The sequence below is a fragment of the Stigmatopora argus genome, chromosome 5 (assembly GCF_051989625.1).
Source record: "Stigmatopora argus isolate UIUO_Sarg chromosome 5, RoL_Sarg_1.0, whole genome shotgun sequence".
NCBI lineage: Eukaryota > Metazoa > Chordata > Actinopteri > Syngnathiformes > Syngnathidae > Stigmatopora > Stigmatopora argus.
This window is the reverse complement of record NC_135391.1, coordinates 5,153,783-5,175,777: the sequence shown is the minus strand read 5'-3', so window position 1 is coordinate 5,175,777 and position 21,995 is coordinate 5,153,783. Positions and strand designations below refer to the sequence as shown.

Genomic DNA, 21,995 nt, shown 5'->3' with positions numbered 1-21,995 from the left:
CGAAAATTTTATTTTGAGTATTTCAAATTGGACGATTTGCTGTGTATAGTGTTTTAAATACCCACTCAAGAATATGCTGCCCTCTACAGTATTGTAAATGTATACACTATAGAGGGCAGCGCTCGTTCCCATACCATGATAACAATTTAAAAAATCTAATAGCTGCCTCCAATATTCTGTTTAGAAAGGAGACATGCATAAAGCTATTAACGAGCATGAGTCAAAACAAAACTTATTATAATATTGTTGTTGGCTACCGTAATATATTGGAAAACGGACTGTACATACTATGTATGTATTGGACAAGGAGTGGCTTTGAATGACAGCTTAATCGGCCAATCATCGGCAAGCCGGCATTGAAAGGCGGGGCCTTCTGTTGAAATGCGGTTGTGTGCACGTCCTCAAGATGGCCGGGCTACAAATTAATGTGTGAACATTAAATAGGTAGTGAGGGACTTGACCAGACAGTTAAACTAAATGTACTGGTGAGTATTAATGCAAGCTCATGTAAGCACTAAAGGCGTCGGCGTTGATGCATTAATCTATGCGGTTTACAGTATAGCTCGCTAGTCTGTTTTTCGACACTTAGCATTAATGCTAATGCTAACAGGGCCCTTCTCTTCTGAAAATCTGCGACCCGGTGTACTGTTTTCCGTAATTTTAATTGACTAGTGGCTACTCTTTGTGGTGTGGGATTATAAGAAACACTGGTCGTGAACAATTTGCTGATAATACTCTCACTGTTAATTTTTTTTCCTAGTTGCCAGAGGAATCCGCAGGAGGATGTGATCATTGTCTTGATCCCACATTAGGCTGAATGCATTGTGATTTCCAATAATTGAGACAGTGATTCTGAAAGCTGTCTACATTAATGAAAAGAACAATGTAGCCAGCTTAGCATAACCATCTGATACGTGTGCTATTCTGTCATGTGCTTCTGCATGCATCTTACTTTTAAATAAGAACCAAGAGTAGTTTTAAAGCTAATTAATACGTTTTGGATTCTAAATTATTTTTTTTACCCAAAAAAAAATGGATCTTGATGATATTTTACCACCTCTCCCTTTGGAGCCACCTAATGATTTTGGCAGAGATGAGGGCAGAGCACCTCCACCACCTCCCCTGCAAACGTCCAGTGACGCAGAGGTAATGGACGTTAGCTCTGGTGGTGATGGATACATATGCATCCCAGGGGATGGGGAAGCAAAACCACAAGAGCCCCTCAGTATTAGTACACTTGCTTTCTGTAGCCAGCCCTCGAACGAGGCTAGTTACTCCACCTCGTTGTGTCCCCGAACAGCTCGTCACGCTCCCCTTTCAACCACGTTCCGACCAGATCTCAAGCTGCTCAGGGATGTTCAGGTTCGTGTTAGCTTCACGGAAAGCAGCTGTAGTAAAGATCGCAAGGTTTTGTATACAGGCGAAGGGCAAGACAGCGATGATGGGTTAGAGCATTTGAATGGTGAGTTTAATTTCTCTTCGAGTGATCAGGAAGTTGTTGACGGTAGTTCAGGAAGAGCAGGAGCAGGTAGGGTTGAAGAGGCTGAAATGGAGACTGAAAACAAAGTAGAGTACGCTGTCCTGGATGAGTTGGATGACCTCTGTGAGAATTTAATGGCGAATGAAGATGGAGAAAATGGTGGCTTTAAGTCGGAGGCCATAGTTCAACGGGAGCAAACCTACGATGAGTCCATGACTTACGGCTTTGAGGTATGTCTGTCCTCTTACCTCATGTATTTTTCCCTAATTGCTACTATAAAATGTCTTAATTTCTTTTCAAGGTATGTTCTCTCATTGATGCATCCATTTAAAAATATGGCAACTCAACAGTAGCAGTAGTCTACATACTTGAGTATCATCAAATTTGAACAGGATTTAGGGATAGAGGTGGCAATGGCGAACAAGAAATTTAAATTCAAATTAAAACTGTCAACATGTTATTCAATTCAATTCAATTCAATGTTAAGATGGTAGAATGTTCTATGATTATAAAATGTGACTACAATATACCGTATCTCCCAAGCAATTTGAACCTAGGTTTAAATTAAACCAGTTTTACGTTATTCATCGTAAATATTTTCTTAGTGAAATCAAGATTTTGTAGTTCAAATTTGTACAGATGCCAGAACCAGTTATTCCCAAATGAGTTTTGTTTAGATATTATTCTTAATCCTAATTTCACGTACGCTCACAGGAGGAATTCGATAACGACGTTGACGCTCTTCTAGAGGAGGGCATGCCGGTCCCCAAAAAGATGCGTCCAGCGGATGACAAAGATGGTGGGGAAAGTGATCACCACTCAGATGAAGGTGTTCAACCCATGATGACCAAAATTAAAACAGTCTTGAAAAGTAAGATACTTTTTAACAACTGCTGGAACATGTGTGCACACATGTTGATATCATGCTAGGTGAAAGTATGAGAAGACTATGCAATTTATGCAACTATCTAAAAGTCTAGAGGTTTGGTGCACTCATGCTTATACACACAATAAGATAAGTAGAAGAATATTGCTATGGAAATGCAAAAAAAAAAAAAAAAAAATGACCACTACGTTCTTGAGTAAAGTTACATTCTTTATTGCGTTTTGTGTGTTAATGTGTATACTAGGCCGGGGACGTCCACCTACTGAGCCACTTCCAGATGGATGGATCATGACATTCCACAACTCAGGCATTCCAGTCTACCTGCACAGAGAGACCAGAGTAGTCACATGGTCTCGGCCCTACTTCCTTGGAACTGGCAGCATCCGAGTAAGATTCATCACCTTCTTACATAGTTTGGCTCTGCGGCTTTCTGTTGTAGATTTAGTTGAATTTGTTTTGAAGTGTACGGGGTTGATGCCTAGTTGTAAACATCTAACAATTGGAATGTCCAACAACCATGAAACTTGTGCTTGGTTTGACCTGTCAGCTATTTTTTTTTTCATCTATGTTTGTCATTGTGATCTACGTAGAAACATGACCCTCCTACTAGCAGCATCCCCTGCTTACACTATAAGAAGATGAAGGAACATGAGGAGAAGGAATTGAACGGCGAGGTCCATCTTCAAGCAGAAAAGTCTCCTGTTAATCCCACCAATGAGGCAAATGGTGAAGCGCCTGTAGAGAACTCAGAGAATTCAGCTGAGGTACTTGATAGCATGCTAGCCAGCAATGCTACCGATGGCGGCTTAGCGGGTGAAGACGTGACCAACCACAGTCAGCCCATTAAAGAAATAAAACCATTCGATATTGCTCAAGGAGCCCTCGGACAAGTAAGGGCCAAAGTGGAAGTTTGCAAGGATGAGTCCATTGGTAAGCTCTTTTTTGACGCAAGTTCTATTGAAATCAGTGTTAACGTCATAAATGCTTGACAGAACTTGAAGATTTCCGCCTATACCTGGAAAAGTGCTTTGACTTTGAACAAGTGACGGTCAAGAAGTTTCGCACCTGGGCTGAGCGGAGGCAATTTAACAGAGACGTGAAGAGGAAACAGGCAGAATCGGAGAGGCCTATCCTTCCCGCCAACCAGAAACTCATTACACTGTCTGTCCAAGATGCCCCCACTAAGAAAGGTAAAATACAACGTTGCATTCGTAAGTAGAGGTATGACTACTTCGTATTCTTTAAAGTAGAACTGCACGAAGAAATTACGTGGATGATAAAAATGTCTATGTTATACATGTTCCTTTTTTTGCGCAAATTGTAAGATTGTATATTGATACTTTTCATACTCACCAGAATTTATCATCAATCCCAATGGGAAGTCTGAAGTTTGCATCTTGCACGAATATATGCAGCGTGTCCTAAAGGTTCGACCTGTTTACAACTTTTTTGAATGTGGTAAGTTAAACCTGGATTGAGAATTTATTTTTTTAACACTCACTTGACCGTCTTGAGTTGAAATTAAAAATGTCAATGTTTTTGTCCATTCCAGAGAATCCAAGTGAACCCTTTGGTGCGTCTGTCATGATTGACGGAGTCACCTACGGCACAGGGACCGCTAGCAGTAAAAAACTTGCCAAGAATAAAGCTGGTAATATAAATGAGCGCTTTGTGCGATGGTTCATGCGACATATGATATTTTGCTAAGTGGTGTAACACTCGTGAGACGACATCCTGCTTCGGTTAAACTTACCCTGCCAATTTTATGTGTACTACTACAGCACGAGCCACACTGGAAATCCTTATCCCTGACTTTGTGAAGCAGACCTCTGAGGAAAAGCCTGCTGAAGCAGACGAACTCGAGGTAATGCCAGTCGCAGACTGCAAGCAACATGAACTATGAATGAGTGAATATCTCTGATTAAGAAAATGACAAGCAACACTAACGTTGACTTTTCTACCCTACAGTATTTTAACCATATCAGTATAGAAGACTCAAGAGTATATGAGCTGACCAACAAAGCAGGGCTTCTTTCACCTTATCAGATCCTTCATGAGTGCCTTAAAAGGTAATATGGGAACCACTTAAGCAGGTCCATTAATTGTTTACAAAAAGAAAATATGAGTTATGGTGTGACCGAGTCAAGTCAGTATTGCATTATGAATTTTAGAACAATCCTTGGTTCCTTGCTTGGCTACTGTGCTCATGCAATGGACCATATTAACAACTTATTTTGATATTTTTGACCTTTTTAGAAATCATGGAATGGGAGACACAAGCATAAAGTTTGAGGTGATACCCGGGAAGAATCAGAAAAGTGAATACGTGATGACTTGTGGGAAGCATACTGTGCGTGGTTGGTGTAAGTTGATGGCATTTTTTTTTCCACCCAGTTTTGAATGCAAATTTCTGGCAAACGTGTATTGAATAAAATGAGGATGAAAAATTGACACTATGTTGCTTTGATTTCTTTATTTTTTGTCACTATAACCAGGCAAGAACAAGAGAGTTGGCAAGCAATTGGCGTCTCAGAAGATCCTGCAAATGCTTCATCCTCATGTGAAGAACTGGGGCTCACTGCTGCGGATGTATGGCCGAGAGAGTAATAAGATGGTCAAAAAGGTAGGTGTTAGTTTTCATCAATCCCTAATATTTCCGAACAACGTCTGTCAATATGGCAAAAACAATGTTTTTAGTTAAAAGGGCAGCCCTGTCAATTTCACGTGGCTGCCAACTATAATATAGAGATGATGTTGCCTTTTAACTATACTTGGATGCATCTGTTGATCGTGTAGGAAAACTCTGACAAGAGTGTGATTGAGCTGCAGCAGTTTGCCAAAAAGAACAAACCAAACCTTCATATCTTGAACAAACTGCAAGAGGAGATGAGGAAACTGGCCGCACAAAGGGTAAGGAGATTGAATGCAATTGTAGGCCAAACATACCTGTCAACCTCTGCCGATAACTGCCCTTATAAATGATTATGATCCCCCTTACAAACCCCCAAAAAACCTTACAAACACCGTACGACTCGTACGGTGTTTGTAAGGTTTTTGGAGGGTTTGTAAGGGGAATCATAATCATTTATAAGGGCAGTTATCAGCAGAGGTTGACAGGTATGCATCATACAGCGCTGCATATAATGAAATGGGTGAAATATCATTCAACAAAGGTGCTCTTAAATGAGTCAAAATGGTCAAAAGTCTGTATTTTGATGGCCAACGTTTACAATAGGTCCAGAAAAAGACTTGGACTGGCTTGGAGAGTCTGCAACAGGGGTCCTCGAGGGCCGCTGTGGGTTGGGCCAGCATTTTTTTTTCGAAACATCCAGCACAGACTCGGTCGGACTCAGTTGAAGCAACGGGGGTTGGGCTGCAAGAAGCACCTGACGGCAATCCACTGATTGCACTTGTAGGACACTAGTATTGTGGAAAGCTTTGCTCTTTATGAAAACCTAGATTTTGTGGAATAGTTTGAAATGAAAGCTTAGTTTTATGGGATGCTATGCCTTTACATCAAATGAAAAGCCTTTAGTGTCATCATACACCGCTGCATATAATGAAATGGGTGAAATATTCAACAAAGGTGCTCTTAAATGAGTCAAAATGGTCAAAAGTCTGCATTTTGATGGCCAACGTTTACAATAGGTCCAGAAAAAGACTTGGACTGGCTTGGAGAGTCTGCAACAGGAGTCCTCGAGGGCCGCTGTGGGTTGGGCCAGCATTTTTTTTTCGAAACATCCAGCACAGACTCGGTCGGACTCAGTTGAAGCAACGGGGGTTGGGCTGCAAGAAGCACCTGACGGCAATCCACTGATTGCACTTGTAGGACACTAGTATTGTGGAAAGCTTTGCTCTTTATGAAAACCTAGATTTTGTGGAATAGTTTGAAATGAAAGCTTAGTTTTATGGGATGCTATGCCTTTACATCAAATGAAAAGCCTTTAGTGTCATCATACACCGCTGCATATAATGAAATGGGTGAAATATTCAACAAAGATGCTCTTAAATGAGTCAAAATGGTCAAAAGTCTGCATTTTGATGGCCAACGTTTACAATAGGTCCAGAAAAAGACTTGGACTGGCTTGGAGAGTCTGCAACAGGAGTCCTCGAGGGCCACTGTGGGTTGGGCCAGCATTTTTTTTTCGAAACATCCAGCACAGACTCGGTCGGACTCAGTTGAAGCAACGGGGGTTGGGCTGCAAGAAGCACCTGACGGCAATCCACTGATTGCACTTGTAGGACACTAGTATTGTGGAAAGCTTGCTCTTTAGGAAAACCTACATTTTCTGGAATAGTTTGAAATGAAAGCCTAGTCTTATGGGATGCTACGCCTTTATATCAAATCAAATCAAATGTACGTATGTATCAAAAATACGACCAAGTAAGGCTTTTTTCTTTAAAAAAACAACAACAAATTATAGTAAGGCTTTTTTCTTTAAAAAACGACAGTATAGTAAGGCTTTTTTAAAATTAAAAAAACGACATAGTATAGTCAGGCTTTTTTTCTAAAAATACGACCATGTATAGTAAGGCTTTTTCTCCTAAAAAAACGACCATGTATAGTAAGGCTTTTTTCCTTAAAAAAACAACATAGTATAGTAAGGCTTTTTTTCAACAACAACAACAAAACGAACGTGTATATATAGTAAGGCTTTTTTATTTAAAAAAATGACCATGTTTAGTAAGGCATTTTTACATGAAAAAATACCATGTACAGTCGGAATTTTTTACAGACAAAAACGACCATTTATAGCAGGGGTCCCCAAACTTTTTCCTGTGAGGGCCACATAACTTTTCCCTTCTCTGATGGGGGGGCGGTGTCAGTTTGTAACAGAAAAAGTGTGACGATCGTAGGGGAGCTTAATTAAATTAAAAGACTTGGACTGGCTTGGAGAGTCTGCAACAGGGGTCCTCGAGGGCCGCTGTGGGTTGGGCCAGCATTTTTTTTTCGAAACATCCAGCACAGACTCGGTCGGACTCAGTTGAAGCAACGGGGGTTGGGCTGCAAGAAGCACCTGACGCCGATCCACTGATTGCACTTGTAGGACACTAGTATTGTGGAAAGCTTGCTCTTTATGAAAACCTACATTTTGTGGAATAGTTTGAAATGAAAGCTTAGTTTTATGGGATGCTATACCTTTACATCAAATCAAAAGCCTTTAGTGTCATCATCATACCTGTCAACCTCTGCCGATAACTGCCCTTATAAATGATTATGATTCCCCTTACAAACCCCCAAAAAACCTTACAAACACCGTACGACTCGTACGGTGTTTGTAAGGTTTTTTGGGGGTTTGTAAGGGGGATCATAATCATTTATAAGGGCAGTTATCGGCAGAGGTTGACAGGTATGCAACTATATAACTTGCTTTAAATCACAACAACTAACATTTAAACAGACTTAGTCTTACAGGTTAGTGCATGATGCAAATCTAAACATTATTGAGTGCAAGAATGTTCACTGAAGAAAGCCTTGTTGCTCTAGGAGGAAACCCGAAAGAAACCCAAGATGACCATCATGGAATCTGCCCAGCCAGGAAGTGAACCTCTCTGCACTGTCGATGTTTAATCGTAAATATAGCCAGACACAACACCGCACTCTTTCAGCACCGCAACATAATCGCTACGTAGGATCACGTCATAATGACATTAGAACTGCTTGCCTATTTTACCTGCGTGTTAAATTTGGATCGGTTGGTAGACATCATGGTTGGAGAAAAATGCACTAACAGACCATAGCGCAAATACCATCTACCTCTCTAGATGCATCCCAGCTATGGTACAAGGAGGAAGTCCCATTGGTTGCAGATAGATGGCATGTTTTAAACATTGGAAATTGATGTACAATGCATGCACATCGAACTGCGGGAATCACTACCTACCATAGATTTGTTTTAAAGTGTCTTAATAGCTGCATTTCAGTACCATCACTCGCAATTTTCTTAACGTGTAACGTATTTGGAAGGGAATACTTGTGTTCAATTGGGAAACAAAATGTTTTATAATCAGTTTGTGTTATTGCTAGTGTGCAGGATTACAAATATGGTTTTCCTCAGAGTTGACGTGGTCTGCATGCTTGAAAACGTGGTGAAATGGTGAATATTCTCAACCATGATTATACACCAGTAATGTCTAAAATTGTGGTGATTTCTCATAGCCCATCAAATTTGACACCTTCCATTTAGCGTGACTCTTTATTTGGGTATTAAGGCCGTGGACACCAAATAACATTTCGCTTGTGTTGTATTTCTATGCCCTTCCCTTAAATTAAATTGCCTTCGTTTATCCATTTCACAAAGGGCTTTGAGTGAATAGATTGGACCTAAAACTTGGCCAGGAATTTAAAAGACCGAGTCCCTGATACAAAAATAAAGCATTTATCTAGCAAATTAGTGTTTTTAAATCTAATTATGTCTGCAGCATGCTCATGTCTTAAAGTACTGTGTATTGGTTTTGTCTTTTTACCTTTTGACAGCTGACCACGTGCAGTACAAGTACGATGTGCCAAATGTAACCTTGCTAATTTCAGTTGGAAAGCTGGCATATGAAGGCAACATTTAGTCTGACAAGCTTTTAAAACTATACCAAAGTCGAAATCCAGTCATATGCATTTTATAGACTACCTAAAATTGCTGTACTGTACCGTCAAGATAATCTGTCAAAGATGAAAAGACATGCTAAAATAGAAAACTGCTGTGCATTTAATTATTGGGCTTGTGACATCCTTCCGATATAAGGCTGTTGTGAATTTGGCTAGTTTTATAAGTGTGCTATAATTTTCATGTTGTGTGTGTGTTCTTACCAACTTTTTCAGTGTGAAACTTGCTTTTACATGTTATGCTCTTGACTTGTACCAGTGTTTTTTTTGTTTTTTTGAGAACGATGTTGCCTACAAAATGAAGTATAAATTGTACTGCAACAGGAACTCCACGGCTGGTGATGTTTGTTATGCAAAATAAAATGTATTGACAATAATGTCTGTTGGAATCTAAATAAATTTTGAAAAAAATATTAAGTAGGAAACTTGTTTCAGTTCCATTTGAAACAATGTATTTCAGGGAGAGTTTTTATTTCTAAAGAAATAACCATACATAGAGGAATAACTGACTTGAAAACAAAAATTGTATGGTAAACATTTCAAAAGGCATCTCTTAATCATTTTTTTGTCTAATAATGCATGCGTGCATGCTTGAATAATATTTCTAAAGGGACTCTATGAACATGGCTGGTTGTTGGACGGCTGGGAGCTGTAGTTTACTCTCTCAAAAAGCAGAATCATTTCAAAGTATGATGTCTGGGGAAACATATCCACGGCCATGGCTCGCACAGGCTGGAATGGTGCCCCGTGAACTCTGTTGGAAGGTGCTCTGCACAAGCTATATATAAAAAAAAAAAAAAATTCTCAATGTGGGTTCAGGGTTATTAAAAAAAAAAGTTAAACTCACTCAATAAAGTTATTCATGGCTGCCTTGGCATTACATGCCACATAAATCAGCCTCTTCAGATGCTCTGCTCTTCTGATGGCCAGTATCACCTTGGAATCTGTAAAGATAGCATCCCCTTTTTAGTAGGTAAATCACTACATGAAAAATTGATCGGCTTTTATTGACTCACGTAAGCCTGCCCTCGGGGGATCCACAATGGCCGTGATGTTGGGCGAAGCCAGCGAATTGAGAATATTGGGGAACAAATCTTCAGCTTTTCCACAGTGAAACTCGACATTAGTAAACCCTTCATATGCGGAAAAAGGACATTGGATCAGATTACAAGACGACAAATGCTATTGTTCATGACGAGCTTACCATTAAATTTTGCATTAGCTTCAGCATCTTTCACCGCCTCCTGGCAACTTTCAATACCAATGACTTTCTTGACCCTCTGCAGAACACCCAACAAAACAAACATTATTTTATTCTCCAGATTTCCATATCTTTCCTCTAGCAATTGATCTGGAATATGCATTTCCCTCAAGTAATCAGCTAGAGCAGCAGTCCTAGAGAACATACAGTCAACTGTTCAATGCAGAAGTAGCATGTAGCATTACCTTAGCCAAGGAAAGACCAATAGTTCCTGTCCCACAACACACATCCAGAACTGTGCTGTCCTCGTTCAGTTGGGCCCACTCACCTACTGTCGAGTACAGAACTTCTGCCCCTGCTGTATTTATCTGTAAGGTTGCACAAAGAATGGCGATGATAAACGCTAGCTTGTTCAACTAGGAAAATTGTGCTATTATGTCTTACCTGAAAAAAAGAATGAGGAGATATTCTGAATTTGACACCAAGAAGTTCCTCATGGATGCAGGCATCTCCAGCTATCAATTCACAGGGCAAGTCTTCAATGTTAGGTGATTTTCTTTGGGCACCAGGAGGAAAAATTGTCAAAAGGTTTGTCATTGAATCAGATCAGATTATAAACTGCTCATCATCCCTCCACATGTTAGATTTTCGTCCTCACCTTTGACCATCTCTGACAAAGTAGAGCGATGTGATGCCGCTGTCTTTGCCTTCTCCCTCCATAAAGTACTTCTTCATGGAGTTCTTCAAGGCATCAAGTTCGGATTCTTCAATTTTCTAATGGGTTGGACCAAAAATAAATGAATGGGTTTGCCAAACTTGAGCATAAAATATCTTGAATACTTTAGCCAACCCACACTAAAATATTATCTTCCAATCCAGGTCACCACAGCAAGTATGATAGAACTATGTTTATCTCAAACGATTTTCCTAAATTTTGTAGACCGGTCCGACCAGCACTTAAGTCCGAGTACACGGAATACGAACCACTCCATATTATTACCTGCGGGTTGAAGAATGCTACAGCCATAGTTTGCTTGGTCATGGAGGTCCTAACAGTGAGCTGCTTCCAGTGTCCCTCATATGTTTCAGGACTGTACACGGCGTAGGGTGTTGACCTGGCGATCATATATCGTTAGGAATTTACCAAGATTTATTTTCAACGTAAAGTTACATGAATTTTGTACAATTATTAAACTGAACTTTTCGTATGCTTTTTTTAAATACCTGATGAATTTTTGAAACTCATGGGCGACTTTCTTGCCCTCAGCAGACACGTGGCACGCCTCCGCCGGGCCCACCACGGCACAGGAGCCCCCTTTATATTTCCCCAAGCGGAAGCCAACGGTCTTGTCCTCCCCATCAGCGCCCATGGAGATGAGGAACTCGCACTTGTTCCTGTACTCCGTCTGCCAATGTTTGACAATACGTTAAACGATTATGAACACCGGAATTCATCTCCTTTGTTCTGTATCAGAGGTACACGGTCGATTGGTCGCCCGGAAGGTAAGTGATAATTACCATTTAAATTGTTGCTCAAATTCCCTAAATACAAACTGCGAATTACTATTTAGTCATACTTAATGCCCTAGTAATTATTAGGCTAAAGAAAAGCACCAAATTTCCCGGACTTTTATTGTTTTTGGTTGGAGAACTTGTTAAGACCCTGACTGACGTAGCTTCTTAAAGGGACAACGCATGTATACATACAAACTCTTGTAGACTCACACATCGGCTCAGTGAAACTGCTCATGGCCATTGTTGGCTTTTATTGATGCGTAGACCGTGTTGTTTGACCTTGTTTTGTCGACGGTCTTTTGGTCGCCTGTTGTTGCGGCTGGGGCGACCAAAAGACAGCGACCAATCGACCGCACACGGTATCAGAAAACTTTAAACACAATTTATACATTAGCTAACACCATAATTTTTGGAAATAGATCAACAGTCGTCTTATTTATTAATTAACTTATTTATTACCTATTTATTTATGTCTAAAATGTATTTTGCTGTGTCTATATTCTCACCCTCTTGCTACTTTGACAGTCAAATTTCCCAAATACGGGATGAATAAAGTTATCTAATCAAAAACAACGCTTCCAAAACTCAACCAATTATTTCTCTATTAAAAAAGAAAATGGTTTTCAACCTAACCTGTATAGGGGACGGATGAATAGGTTCCATGGGACAGCACATTCTGTTGTGTTTCCCTTTTATATCAAACAGCCACGGCAGCATGGCTTTATTGGTGCTGGCAATCTCCCTAACAGGGAAATAACAGATGATAATAAATATGTTTCTGGACGTTTGAGGACACCATAGAAAAATACGACATGCACTCACTTGGCCAGCCTTTGCAGAACTGCTACCACATCTTGCTCCTTCCTCCGTAGCTGCTCATCATAGGGAACTTTCCACAGAGGAGTCACCACGTTGGCAATCTGGACACTCAGAGGCTCCTCCGGCTCGTCACCTTCTCCTCTCTTGGACGGTGGTTGACCTTCCCCACCTTCTCCCTCCTCCTGCCTCCTTTTCCTTTGTATGGGATCTGCTTTAGGCTTAGCTAGTTTGACACTTAGCACGTTGCCCTTCCACTGCATTCCGTGTAGCATCTTCATGGCCTTGTCACGTTCTTCCTCATTCTTAAAGGTGACAAAAGCAAAGGGCTGTTTGTTCATCAGCTTGACCTTGTGCGGGTTGAGGCCATGCCTGGCCAGAAACTTCTTGAGGTCGTTGAAGCCGATGAATTTGGGCACATTTCGGATTTCTACTTTGTAGATCTCCGATGTAAAAAGGTCATCCTTAATGTAGCTGTAAATGTTGGAGTCCGAGGACACCTTAGTTTCTTCCGGATTGCTGACATTATCTGTGGTGTTAGTAGGAATGTCACCGCCGTCCTCCTTTTTTGGAGGGATTGTTTCAACTGCAGGGCTATCACTACATTCTTCCATGTCTATTTCTCTCTTGCTAAGGAGAAATGATGCATTAGGTGAGATTGATTACACATTGACTGGAGAAACACATAATGGATTACAATAGAAAAGTCGACACAACTTGTTTCAGAGGTCACATTTTTAGAATTCAAATTGTTGATACTGCAAACAACATGGGTTCAACCATGTAATTTAGCTTTGGCATAAAAAAAAAAACTGGGAATTGTAGAAAACCTAGTTTATTTATTTACTCATTGATTTATTAATTTATTTGGAAATCAACGGAACTAGTTGTGTAACACAAGATGAAAGCAAAGCTAGAAAGACTTTTGTTGTTTACTATGCTATTTTATATGGTTCCTTACCTTGCGATACACACACTGACGCTCAGAAAGCTCCCATGTTGGTAGTAGAATATTTAAGACTAGATGTCTAAAGGGAGAGTCGCGGAATAAGTAACTGGTACCCATCTTGCGCCGGTTAACTTCTCCTGAGGGCCGTATTGTAAAAAGTACAGACCCAAGGCAAGTTATTTTCTATGTTATGTCTGTACTAAAATAATCTTAAATCGTTTAATTCTTGACGGATTTACAAACAGTTTGGTTCAGAACAAAACATATTAACATTGTTAGTACTCAGGCTTGACGTTTAAGATTTTCATAATAATTTTTGGTTGTGCAGTTTTTTGCATCTTAAAAAATTCATGCTGACTGAAAATGAGTTCAGAATTGAGCAATCAAAACCTATATACTAACTGCAATTAACTGTAACGATATATTTATGGAACAGCTCTGATGCAAAATGGCGGAAAAGTGGTGACGTGTGTCCCCGTTAAACCACAGCGTGAATTAAACATCTAAGAACGTATTAAAGTTATCTACGAATGAACCCACGTGGAACTGACTGTGAACTTTGAACTTTCCTAATGAAATGCTACTGTCGGGTAATCGTCTTTCTGATGTTTTATATATTTATTAGTTTTACACATACACACAATATATAGGCCTACTCAGAAACATTTGTATTTGTTTATTCATGTGTTTTTCTGTATATTTGGTTACACGAAGTGCGTCGGGACATGATGACGTAAGGAGAATATTCGACGCGCGAAACCTGGAACAGGAAGTGAGAGAAGCTGAGGCAAAACGGCGGCCAGTTTGTGTTTTGAATCTTCTGGTTAACTTCAAAATCTGCAAACATCTTCAATATCATGGCTGACCCAAAGGTGAGTTCACGAATAGTAGGTCACAATATGTGTTGTGATAGTTTTAAAATCAGTATTTGTGGAATAAATCATTCTCCGTTCCTCTACCGAAGTTTGAAAGGCATCGGCGAGTCAAACTACCGACAATGAGTTGGCGATGCTACAGAAGCTAATTCAGTTGAAATTGTGCGCTCCGCGCGTTAAAAAACAAACAAACTCATAGATAATAAGTATTTTGTCTTTGACGTTTAACGCGATCTTCACGCGCTTTATGGATTTTATGGTGAATGCACTCAACTATGTTGCCAGTCACCATGTTCCCGTTAGCTGTACATTCGCATCAAGACTATATTAGAGCGATCATGGCTCCACAAATGCTAACCAACTGTTTGACTATGTTCAAGTTTTAATGTGCTAGTAAAATTCCCAGGCCAACGTAATTGTGTTATTCCGCGTTTACTACGTATCATCACTATTGTCCACCAGGCACAACAGTTGCTAATATCGAAGTAGCTACCATAGCATGTTCCATGTGTTTGATTTTTACCTGTAAAATGACGCAAGGACGCTGTACACACAATAAAAACCTAAATTCATAAATCAATCCACACCTTGCTAATGGGTGTTAAATACACATTGTTTCACAGTGTACGTCTGAAATGTAAATTTTCGCTGCACTCTCATCCTCGCGCAAGGCCTAACTTTAGACTTCGAATGAGTTCTCGCTCACACAAAGTTACAAAGAATATTAATTTGTAAAAAATAACATGGACAATGGAATGGCAGTGTGTTAGTGTCAATTCAATGGCGTTTTCGTTTTGTGTCATGGGTTGCGTGTGTAGTTTTTGATATCTTGTTTGAGCTGGCCACTCCTTAGTTGATGCCAGTTTTGCTGCTAACATGCTAAGCTAGCGCATCATGGAGTAGCATCAAGGTGGGCTTGTCTCAGTTATCAGATCCTGCTCTTTGTTAACATCTCCATTGTGACGAAATGCAATTTCTAGAAATAATATAGTTTGCAAATACTTTTTTAAGGGATCGTTCCTCCCTCAAAATTGTTTGTCTCCAATATTGTGGTAGTGCTTATTTACACTTCTAATGTCTTCTTTATCAACATATCTCACTCTATTTATAATAATTCAAAGTGTCAAAGTTTACTTAGAAGATTGATTCATCATAGTTTTCAGACCTACAACCTACCTTACAGGGCGTTTTATGGATTGTTGATGTTCTTAATTTCTTTTGGAGTAAATCTCACAAACAATGCGGACAATGGTGGTTTACAATAATGTAATTGGAGCCCCACTTTGTAGAGCCAGATTTATATAATCATAAAAATAGTACATAATTAGTACCGTTAGAGTGGACCTCCCTTAAAAGTATTCGTGGGTGCACAACTCCAATACTACCAGGCCACAAAGTGTGCGCACATTTGCCATACGCAGACCTTTTTTATTTTTCTGGGTGCATCAGGACCAAGAAGAGCCTGAAACCACAGCAGAAACGGTGGAAGACTCCAATCACGATCCTCAATTTGAGCCAATTGTGAGCCTTCCTGAACAGGAAGTCAAAACGTTAGAGGAAGATGAAGAAGAACTTTTCAAAATGTAAGTGGCCTTCCGTACTAGTCTTAGCCCCGACGCCCCCCCCCCCTTTTGTGTATTTCGGTCATGACTCCTTGACATTTGCAGGCGAGCTAAATTATACCGGTTTGCCTCTGAAATCGACCCACCTGAGTGGAAAGAGAGAGGCACCGGTGATGTCAAGCTGCTCAGGCACAAAGAGAAAGGCACAATCCGCCTTCTGATGAGGAGAGATCGTACTTTGAAGCTATGTGCCAATCATCAGAGTGAGTCTCCATTTGAGCAGCACTTCATACCAATTGTACCAATTTGGAAGCTACTTAATTAAGACTATCCCCTCCTGTAAATAATAGTTTTACCGATGATGGAACTGAAGCCCAACGCTGGGAGCGACAGAGCCTGGGTGTGGAACACACTAGCAGATTATGCAGATGAAGAACCCAAACCAGAACTTCTGGCCATACGCTTTTTAAATGCAGAAAGTAAGACTCCAGACTTTGGCTAGTAAAGCACAAAAGTTATTTTTGTCTCCACGTAATCTGATAACACTGAATTGGCACAAAGCATTGATAAGGATAAATTATGCTCTTCTTCAGATGCTCAGAAGTTCAAAGTCAAGTTTGATGAATGCAAAGATGTGGTCAGAAACAAGAGTGATGGATCAGGTATGGGCTAAACAATTTGTATTGGTGGTAGCATTTGATTTAGAATTCCCAAAATACTGCAAATGTTATTTACTTGATCACAGCCATTGACAAACTGGCTTGTAATGGTTCGTTTTCTACTGGCAGCAGACACACTCTGTTCTTTGCTGCTTATTCCAGCTCAGAACTTTTTTCGTCTGCTATACGAGCATGCAGAGTGAAGCGCGTGACAGGGTCCTAAAACCTTGGTCTCACTTTGTTCTGCGACACGGAAAATTGTCGAGCACACATTTTCCATTGCGATGATAATCTATACAATGGTGCGTGCATTCAAATTGGATAATTTCACTCGTGTTTTCACCACAGATAAAGCTGACAGTGCAATCAAAGTGGCAGAGAAACTGGAGGAACTCTCAGTAAAAGACAAGAAGGAAGGTGAAAAGGAGACTAAAAAGAAAGAAGAGGAGACAAAAGAAGTGAAGGCTGAGGAAAAAAATTGAGAAACAAGAACTGTCAATACCGGTCGGTCTTCAGTTGGTCCGCTTTCCTCTTTTTCTACAATAGACTGAACTGAATTTGGACACTTGACATATTAGTTTTTTTAAATGATCTGTTTTGCCTCACAAGTCCTTGATACATACCACTTTGAGAAATAAGCAACCAAAGTCATGAACAGATGAAAATAGAAGCCCCCTTTCCTCTTACCCTTCTCTTCAAAACATCAGCAGGATGCCATGCTTTGCATTTATGGTCATCAACATTTTAATGTTACTTGTGACAGGCTTGTGATAGAGATAATTCCCACATTGGGGTATTTAGTTTTTTTTCCTTTTTTTTTTTTTTTTTTGGCAGGGAGCGGTTAATGTAGCCTGCTTGTTAGCAGCACGGGGTCAGGGACCAGGTATCATGGAAAAGCATTATTTTCTGTTACATCCCATGATGCAATTCAGCGAGCCTTCTTGCCCTTCTCATGCTTTCGCTGTTCCGGGCATCAATTGAATCGGTGGCTTGTGATTGATTGGAGGCGTTTAGAAGTAGTTCTTGTCAGGGCCATTGTATCATCACATCTGCTTGGGAGCCAATAAGAAGATCCCACTGTGGTTTGGTACCATCAGATGCACTTAGATTATAATTTTTTTTTAATTTTGTTTCAATTTATTGAAAGTCATACTTCATCAGCTTGCCGTTGTGTCACTCCAAATGCTAAGCTCCCACGTTCCTCATGAATTCTCTAGGAAACATTCCCCAAGTAAAGAAAAAAAATGACACCCCCATCCATCTTGCTTACTTTGATTTTTTTCTTCTTCTCTTAAACCGTTTCCCAACCTGGAAAAATGCATCCAAGTGCCAGTGCATCTGTAAATACTTGTACATGGATGAAATGTTGCTTTTCATTTGCACTCAAAATGATTGGAAATATTTCCTCCAGCTTTGAATAAAACACTGTCAACCACCTTTGCATTCTTGTTACGAGTGACATTAAAGTTTGTAATGATTATGTGCTCCAATTTTCCCCACGGTTAGTTGTTGGCTAGCAAAATACTTTTGTATTGTCCAAATAATTTGATCAAATGACACTTGATGGAATTGTTTATTCATAAAAATAGGAACATCTATGTGGTAGTATGAGGAAAGGGACATCTGGGTTGAAAGTAGGATGATCAATGTTTTATTAGTAACATTTTCTGGGCCTTCACCTGTTAAATCTGTTTTCCAAATTGCAGTTGGAGTAATGCAACGAAAGTGGGTGTGGTCAAACCTGTTGCGAAGTCACAATGGGATTCCTAAACAAAGTTTAACATTACCACCGTGCAGGTAAATCGATCTCTTCCGCTGATACGATCAAATTATTTTTTTCCTTTTTAACAAACTACCTCAAGGCAACAATGGTTGAGTCATAGGTGCCAAATATTTTGATTTCCTCATTCAATTTGCCCCAATTGCAAAATGCTATTCGTTTTTTGTAATTTATGCTTTGTTGTCAAAGAGAGCTATTGCATGTGGACGGAACATATATATTTTTTTATGACTAGCAAATCCAATTTGGACCTGCTGGCCAAGAAATGACTTAACATTTCTATTTGCTTTATAATACACACAGCTATATATTTATATATATATTGAATTATATTACATAGATTAAAAAATGCTATGAAAAAAACACTGACAGGCACCAAAATGGCATTGGCAGGGGACAGTTTCCTTCATGAGTCAGAGTTGAACCGTATAATTCATCACAAAAAGAATAATTTGTGAAGCCTCTAGTTTACAAAAATCAATGTTGGCCATATTAACAAACTGACTAAAAATAGCAAAAGGGTGATATTTTGTGAAATACTGACCTTTATCTCAATTCAGTTTTTTTGTATTCTACTACAAGCAAATACAAAATCAATTAGATACTAATTTAAACAATTGCAATGTTGGATTTCTAAAGGTAATACTTAGGTACTGTATGAGGTAATTGTGTGCTCCAGAAGATGTCTGCTACTTCCTGAGTTCAATGGAAGGCAGAGTACTTAAGCCATTAACTCCTTAAAGACACTGGGGGAAGGAAACATTACATCAAACCCCTTGATGGCATGCATCCCCTTTTTAAATCCTACATGCCTGTACATCTATTTTATTTATTTCTTTTTATTATGTACTTTAATAACCTTTCTCAACTTGATTTTGCACATCTTTGGGAGCAAAAAAATAAGTGGCATATTTTGAAATCTTCAAGGGATTAGACCTAATTAAATCAACACTGGAATCTGCAAGAGCTAGCATTAACTTTGTTCTAATGTTGATGTTAAAAGTCTGATATTTCACTTTTTGAAACATTGTGGCTTTCTAAACTGATTCAAGTAGCGAGGTTGTCATTCGTGGAAAAGTATTTTTAGGCTACTGATGTTTGTATTTGGTTTCTTCAGCAGCATTTGTTCCGAACAAACAGCTCACATGACTACTATAGCTACGAGAAGACAATCTTTTGGTCCAATAACACTAGCAAGATGAGCACCCCCCGAACATTTGGGAAAGATCCTTACCTATACTCTAGATCGGTTGATAACAGGACACTGAACCACATACAATAAGCAGAGTGATCATTTGATTGGTTGATCTCGATCAAACTGAACACCTGCTTCTCTATTCTACAGTCCACAAAATTACCAAACGTGGTTCTGGTGCCTGAAGGTGTGCTGAGTGTCCCCGCTCACACGGAAATTTCATAGGTGGTGCCCCCCACCCCTGTCACCTTTTTGATGTTACCATGGCGATTGGGACTGCCCGCGACACCCTTGGCACTTGGGTGGCAATCCATCTGGCCATTTACTTTGATGCCCTCTCTGGATGAAAAGAGAAAAGCAACAAACAGGTGTCAACGCACAAATTCAACAGAAAATTACTCTTCTATGCACAGAGATGGTTTAAAGACAAAAGGGTGGAGTGTCATGCCTCACTTGACTTCTGAAAATGAGCGAGAAGATGGAACAAATATGAAAAGCATGCAAAAAGGAAAGGAATGGAAAGTCACACCATTTTATTAATATGACAGTGACGGACGTATATAAAACGTTCAAAAAAATAATCCATTCATGGAACACACATGAATTTAGATCTTGAGGAAAGACAGTATGACAAACACTATGCTTATTAATGCTACAGAACATGCTAAAAATGTACAGCCTAGCGCTTACTAAATTGATGGAAATGGGGCCTTTTAGGGGGGGAGGGGGTAGTTTGTGTCCAGGCCCGGTGGCTTACGGTGTGCATGCACTACCGGAGGGCTAGGAATCATACCTGGCCCCACCCAGACGAGGCGAGTCCACCCTTTCCTGGGCGCTCACGTATGAGAGTTTCTGATGGGAGTAGGATGAGGGAGACCGGGGGAATGCGGGGGAGTGGGGACGGTGGGCGGGGGAGCGGTAGAGGCCCTCGGGGCCCGAGACCCTTCCGTGGTTGTTGTTGTTGGTGCTAATATGATCCGTGTGTAAAGAGCCGGATGAAGTCCTAGGCGCTCGGCCCAGAGTGGACCCGGCCTGGCACAGTACGGGGGTTCTCTGGCCGTAACTCAGCCCCAACCCCATCAGGTTGTCCCTGGAGCCCCCGTAAGCCGGCGGCGTCGGGCCCCTGGAACCGGCGCAACGAGGACCGTCCGGATAGCAGAGGTTGGGCGGGAGGCCGTACACCCCCGAGCCTTCAAACGCAACGGAGTCTTGGGCATAGATATGCGTCTGGGAATGCCCGTGGAGCATGTGTCTCTTCTCTCTTGCCTCTTTCTCCTTGCGCTCCTGGATGGAGGCCATGATTGTTTGAGATAGGTTGTCGTAGCGTACCGGGGACGGGTCCCTGTCCCGCACGTGAGGGGATTGACGGCCCGCCACACGGGATGACATCACTGGACTGTAGGTGGCGACGACCTGCGGCCTCTGGGTCTCGGGTTGCCGCACGTGGCACACTTTGGTGGGCAGGTAGGGCGAGTGGAACCCCACCGGAGGCATGCCGCGGTGGGCCAAGTAATCGGCGGTGGGTGGGGTGCCGCCGGGGTGGAGCAGGCTGTCGTAAGATAGGCTTCCGTTACGGTTGGAGAGCGTGCTGGGAGAGAAGACATTCTTGTAGGGCGTGGAGGTGACCATTAGCTGCCCCTTCTCTGATCGGTGGTGGGCTTGCCTCAGGGTCAGCGTCTGAGAGTTCACCGGGTCGGAGTCCAGCTGGAACGGGGAGGACTTGAACGTGCGGTGAAGAGGCGCGTTCGTGTACTCGGGCAGATCTAGATTTGGCTCGGAACGGTAGTCGTGACCACGGACACCCTCTTCCAAAATAGCCGAGGAAGTGTGGTCATCGGGAAGAACAATCTGGTAAAAGAAGACACGACCAACAAGTGCTTTTATTTTCTACAGTCTTGAGAAGGACGCAGTACCGTCGGCTGATCATTTTACCTTGTCCCCCGCTGTATGATAGTGAACTTTGGGCATGGTGCTAAAGGATGGTCTGAACTTGTACATGGCCGGAGTGGAGGGGTGGGTCGTACCAGACACAGAGCTTTCTATTACTTAAACAAAAATAAGGGGGAAAAAGTCAATATGAATGAATGAATGAACAGGATTTATGCAATGTTTGTAACAGTTCTAGTTGAATTACTGGATGGTCCAGCTAAAAACAGGTCTCCGATTAAGATAGGTGTTGTTTCTTGATATGGCTGGGATTACAAATATACTATAGCTATAACTACTATTTCCCCCCACAGAACATCAAACATCATATTCAAAACAAACTAGCATTAGTAACATTCTCTTTTTTTCTAATAACAAAATGCCTTTTTGCAGTACATGAAGCTGCCAGCAGGTTGTAATGCTGCTTCTTGAAGCAGGACAAAATGTTCCCTCCCTGACATAATGCAGCAAGTGGAAAAATGATTAATGACGTTGAGATTTACCATGATTTAAAAGCACGGATCATAACTGCACAGTAAAATTGGCATAT

At 40.9% G+C, this 21,995-nt stretch overlaps 4 protein-coding genes and 1 non-coding gene across 7 annotated transcripts in view; 3 read left to right on the top strand and 2 right to left on the bottom strand.

Annotated features, from left to right (window-relative positions):
- The first annotated feature begins 344 nt into the window (after nucleotides 1-344).
- dgcr8 (DGCR8 microprocessor complex subunit) lies at nucleotides 345-9,392 on the top strand. The gene is made up of 14 exons (XM_077600199.1): nucleotides 345-485; nucleotides 761-1,710; nucleotides 2,195-2,351; nucleotides 2,611-2,753; nucleotides 2,957-3,296; nucleotides 3,359-3,556; nucleotides 3,723-3,824; nucleotides 3,919-4,017; nucleotides 4,148-4,230; nucleotides 4,335-4,435; nucleotides 4,623-4,729; nucleotides 4,862-4,989; nucleotides 5,163-5,276; nucleotides 7,855-9,392. Exons 2-14 carry the CDS (start codon nucleotides 1,033-1,035, stop codon nucleotides 7,936-7,938), a joined length of 2,334 nt encoding a protein of 777 aa, XP_077456325.1. The 5' UTR covers nucleotides 345-485; nucleotides 761-1,032; the 3' UTR covers nucleotides 7,939-9,392.
- A 27-nt stretch (nucleotides 9,393-9,419) lies between these two features.
- trmt2a (tRNA methyltransferase 2A) lies at nucleotides 9,420-13,553 on the bottom strand. Its single transcript, XM_077600201.1, has 12 exons — nucleotides 13,461-13,553; nucleotides 12,506-13,129; nucleotides 12,317-12,425; nucleotides 11,393-11,574; nucleotides 11,169-11,283; nucleotides 10,827-10,942; nucleotides 10,613-10,724; nucleotides 10,414-10,536; nucleotides 10,172-10,247; nucleotides 9,984-10,100; nucleotides 9,815-9,911; nucleotides 9,420-9,745 (listed from the first exon to the last, which is right to left on the bottom strand). Exons 2-12 carry the CDS (start codon nucleotides 13,111-13,113, stop codon nucleotides 9,583-9,585), a joined length of 1,818 nt encoding a protein of 605 aa, XP_077456327.1. The 5' UTR covers nucleotides 13,114-13,129; nucleotides 13,461-13,553; the 3' UTR covers nucleotides 9,420-9,582.
- A 438-nt stretch (nucleotides 13,554-13,991) lies between these two features.
- Nucleotides 13,992-17,979, top strand: ranbp1 (RAN binding protein 1). Of its 2 annotated transcripts, XM_077600203.1 has the most exons (7): nucleotides 13,992-14,038; nucleotides 14,163-14,320; nucleotides 15,773-15,906; nucleotides 15,991-16,148; nucleotides 16,236-16,364; nucleotides 16,479-16,547; nucleotides 16,893-17,979. In XM_077600203.1, the coding sequence occupies exons 2-7, from the start codon at nucleotides 14,306-14,308 to the stop codon at nucleotides 17,024-17,026; spliced, it is 639 nt and encodes a 212-aa protein (XP_077456329.1). In that variant the 5' UTR covers nucleotides 13,992-14,038; nucleotides 14,163-14,305; the 3' UTR covers nucleotides 17,027-17,979. The 2 variants fall into 2 exon arrangements, with proteins under 2 accessions (XP_077456329.1, XP_077456330.1); XM_077600204.1 differs by lacking the exon at nucleotides 13,992-14,038 and having other exon boundaries at nucleotides 14,152-14,320.
- LOC144075054 (small nucleolar RNA SNORA77) lies at nucleotides 16,673-16,800 on the top strand. Its single transcript, XR_013300463.1, has one exon. It is a non-coding gene; the product is annotated as a small nucleolar RNA SNORA77 (small nucleolar RNA).
- A 126-nt stretch (nucleotides 17,980-18,105) lies between the features above and the next one.
- Nucleotides 18,106-21,995, bottom strand: part of zdhhc8b (zDHHC palmitoyltransferase 8b) — a 29,790-nt gene continuing 25,900 nt past the window's right edge. Inside the window, exons 9-12 of one of the 2 annotated variants that reach the window (XR_013300231.1) lie at nucleotides 21,452-21,564; nucleotides 20,313-21,367; nucleotides 19,277-19,858; nucleotides 18,118-19,128 (exon numbers count right to left, since the gene is read on the bottom strand). Coding sequence is in view for 1 of the 2 variants with exons in the window: in XM_077600200.1 (XP_077456326.1) it covers nucleotides 19,726-19,858; nucleotides 20,313-21,367; nucleotides 21,452-21,564 (1,301 nt within the window). In the remaining variant the exon portion in view is untranslated. Of the gene's footprint in view, nucleotides 19,859-20,312; nucleotides 21,368-21,451; nucleotides 21,565-21,995 lie in introns of both variants that reach the window. The other variant, XM_077600200.1, reaches the window with a different exon arrangement.

Bases quoted from the DNA above. Each gene is read 5' to 3' on its own strand.
- trmt2a (XM_077600201.1), bottom strand. From the start codon at position 13,113: ATGGAAGAATGTAGTGATAGCCCTGCAGTTGAAACAATCCCTCCAAAA. The intron at 10,943-11,168 runs GTAATAATATGG...CCAACCCATTAG, and splicing joins TAGCATTCTTCAACCCGCAG to AAAATTGAAGAATCCGAACT. The intron at 9,912-9,983 runs GTGAGTCAATAA...CTATCTTTACAG, and splicing joins TCCCCCGAGGGCAGGCTTAC to ATTCCAAGGTGATACTGGCC.
- ranbp1 (XM_077600203.1), top strand. The intron at 15,907-15,990 runs GTAAGTGGCCTT...TGACATTTGCAG, and splicing joins GAAGAAGAACTTTTCAAAAT to GCGAGCTAAATTATACCGGT. The intron at 16,548-16,892 runs GTATGGGCTAAA...TTTTCACCACAG, and splicing joins AAACAAGAGTGATGGATCAG to ATAAAGCTGACAGTGCAATC.
- dgcr8 (XM_077600199.1), top strand. From the start codon at position 1,033: ATGGATCTTGATGATATTTTACCACCTCTCCCTTTGGAGCCACCTAAT. The intron at 3,297-3,358 runs GTAAGCTCTTTT...AATGCTTGACAG, and splicing joins TTGCAAGGATGAGTCCATTG to AACTTGAAGATTTCCGCCTA. The intron at 4,231-4,334 runs GTAATGCCAGTC...TCTACCCTACAG, and splicing joins CTGAAGCAGACGAACTCGAG to TATTTTAACCATATCAGTAT.